Source organism: Antennarius striatus, chromosome 1 (genome assembly GCF_040054535.1).
Source record: "Antennarius striatus isolate MH-2024 chromosome 1, ASM4005453v1, whole genome shotgun sequence".
Classification (NCBI taxonomy): Eukaryota; Metazoa; Chordata; class Actinopteri; order Lophiiformes; family Antennariidae; genus Antennarius; species Antennarius striatus.
Genome location: NC_090776.1, coordinates 8,315,749 through 8,330,173, shown reverse-complemented (window position 1 = coordinate 8,330,173; position 14,425 = coordinate 8,315,749). Strand labels below are relative to the sequence as shown.

At 37.0% G+C, this 14,425-nt stretch overlaps 2 protein-coding genes across 4 annotated transcripts in view; one reads left to right on the top strand and one right to left on the bottom strand.

The window, feature by feature from the left end:
* Positions 1-8,964, bottom strand: part of itfg1 (integrin alpha FG-GAP repeat containing 1) — a 185,739-nt gene extending 176,775 nt beyond the window's left edge. Inside the window, exons 1-6 of the mRNA XM_068317549.1 lie at positions 8,755-8,964; positions 8,429-8,513; positions 8,113-8,243; positions 7,230-7,287; positions 6,896-6,973; positions 5,949-6,043 (exon numbers count right to left, since the gene is read on the bottom strand). Of these exons, the coding sequence (XP_068173650.1) occupies positions 5,949-6,043; positions 6,896-6,973; positions 7,230-7,287; positions 8,113-8,243; positions 8,429-8,513; positions 8,755-8,932 (625 nt within the window). The 5' untranslated portion in view covers positions 8,933-8,964. The remainder of the gene's footprint in view (positions 1-5,948; positions 6,044-6,895; positions 6,974-7,229; positions 7,288-8,112; positions 8,244-8,428; positions 8,514-8,754) is intronic.
* Positions 8,965-9,474: 510 nt separating this feature from the next.
* The window catches only part of phkb (phosphorylase kinase, beta), a 157,925-nt gene continuing 152,974 nt past the window's right edge, over positions 9,475-14,425 (top strand). For 2 of the 3 annotated variants that reach the window (XM_068322984.1, XM_068322994.1), the window contains exons 1-2: positions 9,477-9,557; positions 12,933-13,019. In XM_068322984.1, coding sequence (XP_068179085.1) covers positions 9,494-9,557; positions 12,933-13,019 — 151 coding nt within the window. In that variant the 5' untranslated portion in view covers positions 9,477-9,493. Of the gene's footprint in view, positions 9,558-11,661; positions 11,770-12,932; positions 13,020-14,425 lie in introns of all 3 variants that reach the window. The other variant, XM_068323001.1, reaches the window with a different exon arrangement.

Genomic DNA, 14,425 nt, shown 5'->3' with positions numbered 1-14,425 from the left:
GGGAAGACAGAACTGCAATTCATACATCAGTACAAGGCTGTAAGTTGTGCTACAACAACAACAAACTGGAACACATAATGTTTTGCAAAATTTTAGGGAACTGTTTTTAGGAAAATATGTTGAATACCCCACACACACAAAAAAAAATCTAGGATTGCCACTAGGTATCACACTAATTTTACCTTTTAATTTGTCACATCATTTTAATAGAATAAAAGTCAAACACAGAGTGGGAACAGAACTGTTTCCTTGAGATCCCCTAATGTGTGAGGAGGGACACAGAATAACCATAAAATAAAAAGAACATGAGCACAATGCGGTTATGAATATGTTGTTGTTATATAAACTGGCTGGAGCAACAAGCCATATGCAGCATGTTGGCATGACTTTGTTTGGTTGAAGAGTTCAATAATGGGCTAAATGAGGCCTTGACACCAGCCAGGAAGCAATTGCAGACCTATTTTACCTTTGCAGGCAGTGGTGGTATTGCAAGGTCAGCCAATTTACTGGCATTGGTCTCTTTATAGTTATGACTCTGAACTGCGACTGGAGTTGTGACATGGCCCTGAAACGATCCTCATCCTCTACGGACCAAGCGAACAAAATCTCTCGCTCCATTACTGCACTGGTAGGTGAATTGGAGAAAACGGAAAGTTTTGTAACGTAAAAGACTTTATCAAAAAAATGCAAGGTCAGGTGTCTTACTCAGAATACCCTCCATTTCATGATATTTCCACAGTAAAGATTTTATTTGAACTTGTATAGCTATAACTTCACATGTTCTTTCACATGTCTCCTTGTTTCCTCTCCACTTGATTGATTTTTGATTATGCAATCTACTTTTTCCTTTCCCATTTAGTTATTTTTGAAAAAAACGAATGTATTTGTAATTACTATTCATTTACATTCATAATCTAGATTCATGCTTATTAATAACCCAATTTCAAGGCAAAGTGCTCCATAAAATAAGCAAAGCAGCATGGTTAGACGTGAACAAAATACATTTTGGCAAACTTCTTTACACACAAGAAAACATGGGAGGAAAAATGTAGATAGTAAATTGAAACTACAATGAAATAATTACTTCATTCTGTTATTTCTGGTAACCAGGGCAAGAGGCAGGGCCCAGATTGTCACCCTTTAAACCGCAAAGTGATGCCCCAGCAGGTGATCACAGCAGACTGACAATGAGTCGATTCTGAAGGCCGACTCATCAGCCCGCTAGTCCCCCTTGCATTCTTCCTCTTGTTTTCCTGTCATCTTTTTCTTTCAAAGCATTCATGCAGTTATAATCCCTTTGACTGAGATTTCACAATCAGTTTTTTTTTCTTGTTTCTCTGCATGCCCCCATAGACAGCAGCAAACTTTACATACTCCAAATGTATAACAGTTTCTGCCCTTCCTTATGTTCTCATGTTCCTGCCACACTTCATTCACCAGGTTGTAATAATGACTGTTCTAAAGCATTTGTGTGTGTATGTGTGTGTGTGTGTGTATTCGTAGGGGATTGATAAAGAGACAAATTCCTACAGCAGTGAAAGGTGATGGAGAGTCAAGAGTCAAAAGCTAGCTGCCATGTAGGCTATCACTCATCAGTCACTATGTGACCAATGACCTCAAACTAAAGATAAAAGCAGAAAAAGACCATGATTCCCCAACACTTTCTAGTATGTATTAAAACAAAAGTGCCACATTTTGCTACCAGGACTTCACTGAGTTTATTGGCTTTCTTGTAATCCTGAAAAAAAATAATTAAGTGGAATTGAATCTGTTCTGGTTGAACTGTGACACCCCACACATCATGACACACCAAGATACCTGCGGTGAGTGACATAACTAAATCCTCCGTGATTACCTTAAACATGAGGATTAGATTCTAGAGAAAAAAAAAATCCGCCCGTAAGTCTAAGTGACAGCGCTATACCCAGAGGATAAAAAAGCTGGAAAGAGATGCTATAAAACAAGCATGAGGTCATTTCTCCATTCACTGGTGAAGAAAATGGCTCTTCCATTCTTTCTTAGTAAACTTGAAAATTGCTGGCCTCTTGTCTGCTTCCTGGATTTTTCTGCAGAAAAAAATTGAGGAAGGCACTAAAGAAAGCAATGTCTGCAAACTTCAATTTTACAGTAACAACAGTTCTGCATGGTATAAGATTTTTGTTGCGCAGCATTGATCAGGAGAAAATTTAGAACCCGGGGAGCAGCAGTACTGTATCTTAAAATCCTGGCTGACAAATTGCATATTTACTGTTCCTTGTTCTACTAGATTTTCACTGAAAATACCATATTCTTAAAAACAGCAAATAGGGATTATTATTATGACTTGCTCATTTGAGTCGCACCAAAAAGGAGCTGCCTACCACTTTACCTCCCTTGCATGCCTTACAGGCCCCTTTGTGTGTGTGTGTGTGTGTGTGTGTGTGTGTGTGCGTGTGTGCGTGTGTGCGTGCGTGCGTGTGCTACAGGGACTTGTACTCACTAATATACGTATGCATGCGTTTGAATCACTAACTAGAGTGTGCTTTCTTAATTTCCCTTCGGGGATCAAACCAGTATATAAAATAAAGAAAATAAAAGTAGAGGTTATGACACCTTTTCCACAAAAAAAAAAAAGAAAAAAGCTACAAACTCCGACTTAATTTCTAGCCATTGCCAATGCAAATATGTTACTTTCCACTGTAGCTGCACTTGACTTGTATACTTGTATCTTTCCATTAAAAGAATTGGGCAGAACGGCTAAGTGCTGCATCACATTTTACTTTTTCTAGAAGATGAGTTTGATTTTACTCTATTGTACAATCTGTTCTCCTTGAAAATTTTCAGTTGCAGTTTCCGAATATCTGATTCGGGAGAGGATGGAGCAGGGGGTGACTTTTACTTTACATTACAGAGCAGAGCAAGAGCGAGAGTGACAGAGAGAGAGAGCCCAGCAATGTGGTCTGAAAGATGTGGGTGGCCCTGCTGGTCTTGCTCAAATTCTGCTCCATTCTAGCCGTGACATTCTGTTGCATCTATTACTCCTACTCCTATTAATTTATTTAACATACTGTTGAGCATTTGTGTAAATAAGAATTAAATGTTTTAGATGACATCGATAAGAACGCTCTAAAATCAAAAACACTGCAGGCATTGTAGAGCCAAAGCCTCAAACTGTTAAATATGACTGAAAATACGAATGGGGCCAAAGACATCTCAGTAATTTGAAAGTCTTTACCAATTAAGCCTTCAAAGTTACCCTTTAAACAACACAACAACCTCTCAATGCATTCATATTCCAATGCGTTCATCACTGAAGCATTGGTTAAGCTTTGTTGTAGTTTACTTTTTTGCTTTAAAGTTTATAGACTTTGAATCTACTGTTAAAATTTGTCAACAGGATGAAAGCTGGTATAACAGATTATCTTTATTGATATTGCCTGGTTTATGTACTTTTACCTGCATTTATGTTGGCCTTTTAGTGCTTTAATTTTATTTTAAATTGTATTACATTATTGCAACTAATTGCATTTTCAGAGCTTGTTTATAGTATCTTGACTTCCATAAATAATTCCTCAATCTGTTCAGCTTTCTGTTCTGACTTAACTGCTTGGGTTTTATTGTCTTCTTGACAATTCTGCTTTTGCTGTGTCTTTTTAAAATTGTCATCAATATTATTGTTGTCATAATTAATTGTATCTCGATCAAACTCAACAGCATGCTTTTTACCTCTCCTAAATATGAACAATTTTAATATGAGTGCTGTGAAATACTGAAAGTCCATAGTGGAGGAATAATTACTACAGAAAACTAAGACACACAATGGTATGAAAAGAGAGACATACAGTTAAGTCCATATATATTTTAGACACATGTTCTTTTTTTACCTGTTAAACAATTATATAGAGTACTCTCAGCTTTCATTTCCGGGTGTCCACATTAAAATTGGATGAAAGATTTAAGTGTTTCAGCTCCTTGGCATGTGCCACTCTATTTAAAAAGGAAACCAAAAGTAATTGGACAATTGATTCAAAGAATAGTTCATGGGGAAGTGTGGAAAATTCCTGAATTACGTCATTACAAATTTACCTGGCATTAATTTAAGGTGTTGTGCTTGTGAAGGTTAAGTTGTGAAGACAACATGCAGTCAAGAAAGTTCTTCATGCGGGTGAAACAAGCCATCCATAACAGGAGAAAACAGAAAAAAAATCAATATGAAACATGGCAAAATCTACAGTTTGGTACATTCTGGAAAGAAAAAGTGCTGGTGAACTAAACACAAAAAGAACTGGATTCCCATAACAGGCAACAGTGGTGAATGATCACAGAATCAATTCCATGTTGAAGAAGAACCCCTTCACAACAGCCATCTAAGTTAAAAGCACTCTCCAGGAGGTTGGCAATGTACAAGTCCATCCATCCATCAGCTCATTGCAGGGCCACATGAAAAACAAACACACACACACACTCAAACTCACACTTATGGACAATTAGGAATAGACCTAATCACCTAGGCTACATGTTTTTGGAGGTGGGATTAAGCTGGAGAACCCGGACAAAACCCACACAGAGACGAAGAAAGCAAAAAAACTTCTCATAGAACGGAATTCAACCCAGACACTTGCTGTGAGGCAACAGCACTACTCACTGCACCACCGTGCTGCCCCTGCATGAGAGTCAATACAAAAGGATTACTGAATGCCTGCAAGCCATTCATATGCCTCACAAATGGAAAGGCTATATTGGACTCTTGTCAAAAAAAGAAAAAAAACATTTTAAAAAAGCCAACACAGTTCTGGAAGAACATTCTTTGAACAGATGAAACCAATGTCAAGCTGTACCAGAATGATGGCAAGAACAAAAGTATATAGAAGGTGTGGTGCAGCTTATGATCCAAAGCATACCACATCACCATAAAACATGGCGGAAGCAATGTGATGGCTTGGGCATGCATGGCTACCAGTGGCACTAGATCACTGGTGTTTACTTATGATGTGACACAGGAAGGAAGCAGCCGGATGAATTCTGAGGTGTTCAGAGACAGACTGTTCACTCAAATCCAGCCAAATGCAGCCAAATTGATTGGGCAGCATTTCATAATACAATTCGACTATGACCCAAAAATACAGCCAAAGCAACACAGGATTTTATTAAAGCAAGAAAAGTGGAATGTTCTACAATTGGCAAGTCAGTCACTTAAATCAACCCATTATAGAAATGAGGAAAGCAGGTGGATTTCACCTGTTAAAGACTAAACATGAAACAGAAAGGTCCACAAACAAACAGAAAGGCCTGGCAGCGCATTAAAAAGGAGGAAACCCAGCATCTGTTGATGTTCATGAGTTCAAGACCTCAGGCAGTCATTACAAAGGCTTTCAACAATTATTAGAAATGAACATTTTGTTTTCGGTTACTTAATTTGTCCAATCACATTTTGGGCCCCTGAAATTAAAAGACTGTTTTTAAAGAAATGCCTTAGTTTTTCATATTTTTATGAAATCTTTTTAAAGATTGAATGAAAACTGAAAGTCTGAACTTCAACTCCAATTATGAATTGTTTCATTTAAAATGCATTGTGGTACTGCACAGAACCAAAATTAGAAACGATTTAATCACTGGCCAAATATTTATGGACCTAATTGTATGCTTGAAGGTGTGCTTGTTTTGATAGATTTGCTCATGCACAGATTCAGTGTTCCGTAGTGTGTATAACTACAATCGAACACACACAAATCCAACACCATAATTTTCATTATCTTAGTATCTTGTGGAAGATTCTTCCTCCAACATATCAAACCACTCAAATTATTATACAGTTTAAAACAATTTAAAGATATACTTTGCGATGCATATATATGTGTGATGGGAATTGATCACACTCTTCCTGAAGAGTGTGCTGTATGTTTTAAAAGCAGGCACCTTTATCAAAACATTTGACATGGTGAGAAATTGCTTGCACATCACAAACTCACCAGCTGTGAAGTCCTTGTTGACATCGATGAAAGCATTGGAGTGAGGGATACGCATTGAGACGGGTGAACTCAGTGCACTGTGACATGCTGGAATCCTATCAGGGAAAAAACGCAGGCAACAAAAAAACATGACTTTAAAGCTATGCATTTTAGTCAGAAATTCCCTGTATACAGACAGTGGCATAACAACACTGAGTTGACCAGATACAGCTGCTGATGCCAGTAGGAAATCAGTTGTTTAAAGATTTTTTAGGGTCAGTCCACACAGGGTAAAGGTCATCTGCCACATTATTTAACAGGCTCAAAATCCTAGCTAATTAGGGAATCAGGTTTCATCAAACACAAGAATCTCCACATATTTTTTTTCCGTCCAATTTTAAATTTACACACACACTAGGTGACTGTATTTGGAAACTCTTGTGCTTTAGGAAGGAATAAATGCACCACCTCATGATCTACAGAACCAGCTGTGTGAGGAACAGAAAGATCAGCCTATGTTACTACATACAAGAACAAAGAGACTGAAAAATTAGTGTGAACGAGGAAATGGGTTGTAAGATGCTGTTTACCCTTTAGCAACAATTACATGCAACAATACACAACCGAAACATTTCTGAATCCATGCCTTCATCCAAATCCACTATAATCTCTTGTTTGTTATATGCTTTACCTTTCTGCCACGTTTCAACAAAATTCATCAGGTGTCATAAATCAAAATGACAAAAAATAAATAAATAAAGCACATGAAAGAGGAAAGTCTGTATTTGTCCCTTTACCCAGATCTACTCCAAAATGTAATGGGTGTTTTCATGCCACATGGCCAACCCTTCAACAAGTCTTCATAACGAGTTTTCAAGCAGCCTGTTAGAAGTCACTAACAGGCAGATGGACAAACAAACACTAACTAACACTGAAATATAACACGAGTTTGAGAATGACTGCATTACCTGTTGGTGAGATAGCAGACCTCAGTGGATTTGGGGCTGGTGACACCAAAAACATCTGGGATCATGTCCCCATTGAAGCTGTGGAAAGATGTTTTAGTTTAATTAAAAAATAAACTGAGGTTAGAGGTTAGGACAGTAAAAACTACAGATACATATAAACTAGTGCTTGAAGTCTACAATGGAGGCTTTTAATCATCCTGTTAAAAATGGTGCCCTAGGCCATTTCTGAGGCAATGGACAGGGATGGTGTATGGAACTGAACTTAAAAACGATGTTTATAACACTTACAATATATTTTAAGTTTTAAATAAAGACCACTTTGATTTATACTTACTCCATAATAAGAGGTTGATCAATAAAGTCCTTGTTTAGCCTCTCCCACCCACTCATATCTGCAGAAAATAAACAGTTGCAAAAGGCCTTGAGAAAAGCTTGTTCTTACAGATGTACGCCATAAGAAATCAGAGGCCAGGTCAAAACAGGCTAAATAGATTTCATTTTGTTCAAGTGTCTTTAGCTTGGACCAAGTTTAGTAATTAAAATTGAATATTTAGTTATTAACCAACATATTTAACTCAATCTTTCCTTCTTCCACATTCATTTATGAGTTCCTTTTTCACTCATTTTTTTTGCTAGGCATAACAACAGATTTTACTGAGTATCTCCATTCTGAATAGATCCCACCAGCAGCATAAATCTTCAATCCAAAAAAAAATTGTCTTGATGAAAAGGATGCTTGAAACACCATTCTGGGTAAAATATTTACTTCTCAGTCTGTAAGACTTCACATATCCTGAGGGAGACACATGTTCTAAAATGGAGACTATAGAACAGAAGTGGCTCCTCCAGGAGCACAATCCTGCTTCGTTCAGGAAGCCAATGCAGATCCAAAGGAAACATCCAATGATCTGCCTTTCTGTCAACTCAATGAGGGTCAGAGTTCAAGGCTCCACTGTTTCAAAGACACTGAGCAAAAGGCATGAGCACACGGCATTAAAGCTCTGAATGGCCAAAAAAATTGTAATTCAAGCTCTGATGTGGAGATTTTGCTCACATTGTGTTAATTACAAATGGTGTAGGAATTTTTAACATTTCCCAATCTCCCAGAATTTCACACACATTGTTAAATAGCAACTGAATGATAAAAACCTCAAGTGCCAAAAGAATAGAGCAGTGTTCTTTGACCTCCATTCACCAACAGCACCCATCCACTGTACCTAGTGTCTGATTGTGGCCCCAAAAGACAAAAACGGCTTCCCGCTCATTGTTGATCCTTGCTGTAAGAAGAACATCCATCTGTGAGTCTCCATCATAGTCTCCAGGAACCGCACTGGTGATGACAGCACCGCTAAATAGAAAGATTGAAGATTAAAATTAGAAACCAATGATCAACTGATTATTTAATAAAACCTACACCCTCCTAAGAAAATGTAACCACCCTGAAACATGTCAAAACTGATGCACTGGTAATAGATCCTAAAATGTTAATTGACATAAAAAGAAATAGAAATAAGACAGAAAGCAAGCACATACCTTGGCAAGACGCCCCTGGTGATGTTAACTCTGGGCTTGAAGTAAGGTTGTTTGGAGTCAGCCAAGAATATCAGGAGCTCAGACCCTAGTAAAACAAACGTGACGTCACTTACTGGTTAAAAATGTAATAGCCACTTCAGAAAACAACGCACATTATGAACGTAGACCTTATATATGACACAGTCACATAGTAATCAATACAGATAAACCATCAAAATCCTTTCACAACGATTTCACCACCATACCAGTTACTATGGCTCAATTAAGGCATAGCAGGCTGTATTCTTCATAAACAATGAGGTTGATAAGGGTTAGCGTTAGCATACGTTCTCTGATAACGAAGATGTCTGTCTGTTTATCCGCGGAAAAATCTCCAAAAGCTGCTACTGTCCCGTAATTTTCGGTCCCGAAAAGGTCAGCTGTTACATCCTGAAGAGCAAATATGTTATTTTGATTCATAAAAACTAAAATAATTGACAAAATATTGAACTTTAAAATCCACATCTTATGCCAGTGCAATTCCTCACAACACTGACTGTAATACGGCACAGACATACGGCAGGGATATAGTTGCTTCTTTTTGTTGAATGACATCTATTTTTAACTATACTTTAGATTTTCGTTGTCACATTTTCACAGTATAATAAAGACGTGGCGAATAAACTCTTAAATAAGGGCAAACATTGAGATCTAAATGTTTATAATTTACGTCAGTGTCGTGCCTCCATGTGGTTTGACAGTTGTCAGCTGTATTAAGTTAAGGACACCTAGCTAAAGCTAAACCGGAAGTTAGTAAAGTTTACCTTCAAAATAAATTCAACCCTTTCTTAAAGTTAATTTTGCTGCTGATTTTACGAAATTACACCTTTTTATAGCAATGTCATATTAACACATACTTTTTTTTTTAACAATTTGATCAATACTTTAGTAAATGTTCAATCACACATTCTACATGTATTTCTGCTCTAAATCGCAATGTCTGTGAAGGAGCCGTGTTGTGTTCTCTTTGTTTTGGAGGGCTATACCGGAAACCCCGTCAGCATGTAGAAAATTTGACAGCACAACATGTCGAGCCTGGCGGATGTCGGTTGGAAACTCCTGGAATTTAAAGCCCGATCTAAAAGATCAGGTCTGACCATTTGCGTGATATGTGATCGTTGTGGTTAAAACTCCCGATTGTCTCTGTTGTGCCAGTGCTTGTGTGAGATCGTTACTTTGTAAAGCCATTTATCATGTAGCTAAAAATGACCTGCACTGCCTATTTTATTTCACCATGACAGTGACGTTACACATGGAGAAGGTCAGAGATGTAACCGTGGAGCCCATGGAGGCTATTTTAAGAGGTTCTAGCCAGGTTTCTTCTGTTACATCTCAGCCTTGTTAAATGTGCTGTTCGTCTGCATGAGGTTTGACTACAGGGCCTGTGATAGCAGGTAGCCCGTGCTACACTTCTGACAGTAAGCTTGGCGTCTGAAGTAAACTCTTAATGAAACTTTGAATATTGTTTTTTATTATGATAAGTATAACATTACAGAACTACCATTTATGATCACATAAAAAAAACATAGTTTTGTAGTGATTCAACTGAAACAAAACCATAATTTTAGAGGTTTTTCAAATGCCTTTACGGGAATTCACAAACTCATTTTAAATTGCAGCTATTCTACCCGTACCTTGTTGGCACAATACTTATCAGTGCAGTTTCATACAGTTCTGATTCCCAATAGTTGGATCTGAAACATAATAAAGCAAAAGAGGATCCTTTGCTAGTCCTTCTTGATGTTCAAATTGAAAGCACTATGGAGACAATATACTGAATGAAAGATTTGTTGTTCTTTGCAAATATAGATTTATTATGAATGTTTTGCCAACAACTTGTCTCAAAAAAATGTAATGATACACAGGGTAGCAAAGATCTAAGAAAAGTTGTGGAATGCACAAGACATTTACAGGAAAATATGAGGAGAGCTTAATTCTTGTGAAAATTCTCCAGGCTCTACAAACCACCAGTTTAAAATTTTCAACATATCGAAGGCGAAGGTGTTAGTCTGCTGTCGATAATATTGTCAAGAAATTTGGAGAATCAGATAATATGTTTTCACTTAAGGTTTAATAACTCACACTGGCAGAATTTATGAAGTTTATTAAAATATTACTTTTAAGTTTTTGGAAGTCATGGACATTTTTTTCCTTTAAGCCAAAGAAGAAAAGGACTAGTTTGAGGTCATTATAATGCTGAAGGGTTCGTCTAGGCTTTGGGACAATATGCTGCCATTTCAGTGACATTCTTTCTAATTCCAACCAGATAGTACAGTCACATCCTGTCGTCTTGCAATAATATAGCATCAGAGCAAGAGAGTCCAGGTTCTGGACAGATGTCTGCAGTCCAGACTTTTCCCCGACTTAAAATGTGTGACACTTAAAATGTATGACACCAAATACAGCAACATAGACCTCATACTGTTGAGCGACTGACATATATCAAGAAAAAAAGTTAGGAGTATACCACTTTCAAACTTAAATAATGACTGAGCTCTCTTACTGAGTTTTATTAAAAATTAAGTGGATGTAACAACAGTGGAATACATGAACCTGTGATAACGTTTTAGAAACATTTTGCTGACAACGGAATTAGATTGAGTTTTTATTTATGATAACAATATAATGTTTAACTTTGACTATTAAATTTCTTGAGCTATGTTGAATTACATGTAGATTAAAAAGGATTAGCAAACCATTGCATTTTGCTTTTCCTGATATTGTACGTCAGATAATGTACCAACTTTTTTTGTAGTGTTGTATTAACTGTGGCTAAAAGGCAGCTTGCAATCAAAGTACAGTAGTATGAAAATGTGTTCTGATCCTTTAGCAAAACATGCAGAAATTAATTAATCAAAAATGTAATAAGGCAGATCTGCTTAACACAGCAGTACAGGCCATACTGTATTAAAGGGAATGTTATGGACCATTAGGAGCGATAATTTTAATATAGTCATGTAGTTATTCTGCTGAAATCTTTCTCACAATTACTTTTCTGTCATATAGTAATTCATCATGACTCTTTATCACTAAAGGATCAAAATAACTTTCATTCTAAAGAACACAATAGGATGCGTTGTCATTTCTTGCACGCTGTTCATGATCATCATCATCCAGGTGAAATTCATTGTCGATTCTTGCATGTCTAAAATCTAATCTTTGCATTACTAACTCCTTCCTGTGAATTGCTGTAGATTTGTGATTTAGCTGAGAGAGACCAAATCGACCTTAATTTCACCTTTTGAGAATGGCGTGTTCGGTGGCAGCGCCTGCCCGGCCTCGGCAGAAAGTTCGCAGGCTTGGTAAGTAGCCGCAGCACAGCTGAGGAATACAATGCAGGCAGTCACACAAAGAAGGCCAAATGGTAAATGGGTCAAGATCACAAGAACATCAGTTTGGAATCTGGAAATCAGAAGCTCTCATAATCATTAAATAATTATTATAATAATCATAGGAAATATTTTTGCTTCCTGCATTGGCACCTAAGAATCAGGCTAATTTTTTTGTTTTTTTCAGAGTATTTTATTTTTTATATATAGTTTATATTGGTGGTATTTTCCCCAACTTTGAAATTAAATTTTGATGGTTTGCAATGATCAGAAAATGTGAATAATATTTATGTTCCACAATAAGAGAATATGCCATTTCAATAAGTTATATTGTGTATTGCAGCTACAACTATCAGGTCAACATTACTGACACTCATCATGAGGTTATTTAACAACGGCCAAACAATAATAGCCAACATTTGTCTGATCTAATGTTACAAGTTAAAATTGAATGTTGGAATATTAGACTTCCTCTGTGCTCTTTGTAAGTGTTATCTTTTAAAAAAAAAAGATGGATTGGTTTTATCCGCTGCAACTTTTAAGCTGATAGAAATTATGCTAATTTCAAACAGAATGTGAATTTTTCAGTACCTGTGGTATTGACCCAAGGTCAAACCTATTAAAATGCAAATCTAAGCAAAGTGAAAAGTGAAAACGCAGAAAGTGTAGCAGCTATGGATTTCCAGACTCTGTCTCTCTCTCAGCTCAGAGGAAAGTGTTGAAAAATGTGGCAGCGAGCCACATCAACATTTGAATTGGTAGCTCCAGGCCTGAATATTGTTTTGTGTGCTGAGTCTTTTTTATGCGATGCGTTGCAGTGAAAAACAGGATTTACTGATGGCATGTTTATTTTTTTCATTTTCCCTTCCTTCTTATTTGCTTATTTATAAATTAATTTTTTTAAAAGGAAGGAAATTAAGGTATTCAGGAGCTAACTACAGTCTTTTTTCATCTGCATATTTGAATGTATGAAAAAAATGGCCTTTTAACGATTTCCTATGTTAGTGAAGCGATAAGATAAATATGAAGTTTAAAGGATTAATAAGATAGCTAAGGCATAGAGCATAGTTGAAAACTGTACCATGGTCAGTATTGAACAATATTAGTGAAGCTCAGACGTATGTGTCCTCCTTCAGGATCCATCTATGAACCTCTCAAGCTGTCTATTCTCCAGCGTGATGATGAACCCCTATGGGAGAAGCTGGATCGCTACTACAGTGCCGGTAACTATACATCATTACGACCGACAACCTATCACAAGGGCAAACAGGAGGCAGTGGGAAGTTTTTCTTTATGTTACTACTGATTAAAATCTACAAACTTTAAAGATCATTTTAATCTACAGGTAGGTAGGTTAAATTACCTACTGCATTTACTGCAGCGCTGTGCAACCAGCTCCCTCCCACTATATGTATACAGCATTGGCGGCGCGTGCACACGCAGCGGCTCCTCTCTCTCCCACTAGAGCGATTCTTTCATGTTTTCTTACTGCCTGTGGGTCTGAGAGGACTGTAATTTCATCTGTGCTGTATGTCATGCATATATGGTACATTTGACAATAAAGTTGACTATGATTACTATGACTATGATCACTTCTATTCAGAAACTTTGGATTGATATATTGCTGTTATAAATACATCTGTGACTTGACCTTTGTGGTGACAAGATGTTCATTAAGAAATGTGAAATGTTAGCAAATTGCTGTTGGATTTTGAGCTGTGATACTTTATTCTGACAGTATATGAAGAACAGTTAGTTTGAAGATTTGTCAGATTTTTAAGTTTTGACACAATTTATTAAAATCACATTAATAACATGAATTCATGCACAGTAGCAACACTAAACACACATAATGCTTACTGTATTATTTCCATTGGACACACATGATAAATTGAAATATTTTATTTCCTTCTGTTTTTCTTCTTCTGTTCTATGTCATCATATGATGATCAACTATCCTCATCCTCCCATGTCCTCAGCTAGATCAACACAAGCAGAGCCCTAGGGCAAAAGAGGGCAGCCAATACACACCACTCCTTCTGAGCAGATAAAGCTGAGTCTTGTGTGTAGAAAGCAGGATCATGTGTCGCCTCTGGCTGCTAGATTCTGGTAATACAGCTCAGGACGCTGTACCCAAAGATTAGCTGTGATTTCTTCACTGTGGACACAAGCCTGGCTTTTCTCAGCTGCTCTTGTCACAAAAATGTACCATACAGCTCGATAGATAAATCTTGACATGCTCTTGGGTGGAAATTTGAAGCTTTAAGTGCACTAAAATGTTCCTTCTCAAGACGAATGACCTGTAATCATACATTTTTAATAACCAATGTTGAGATTTGTGCAATGTTGTGGGAATTTTAAAAAAAGAATGAAAAAAAAAACATACCTTCATTCATAATTACTAGTCTGCATGTTGTGCTTCAATAAAGACATGCAGCATATGTCACAGCTGTTGAAAGCTTGTAGAATTTAAAATAATTGACTTTCTCCTTGGAGTGACCTTTCCATTGAGTTGCAGTCATGTGGACAAATAGATCTCATTAATTAAGGGCTAAGAAGACCCTTTGTAAGCCAAAGGAAGGGGTTCAGTCTGTCACAGTCACGTAGGAATGTGATGACAGATCACTGC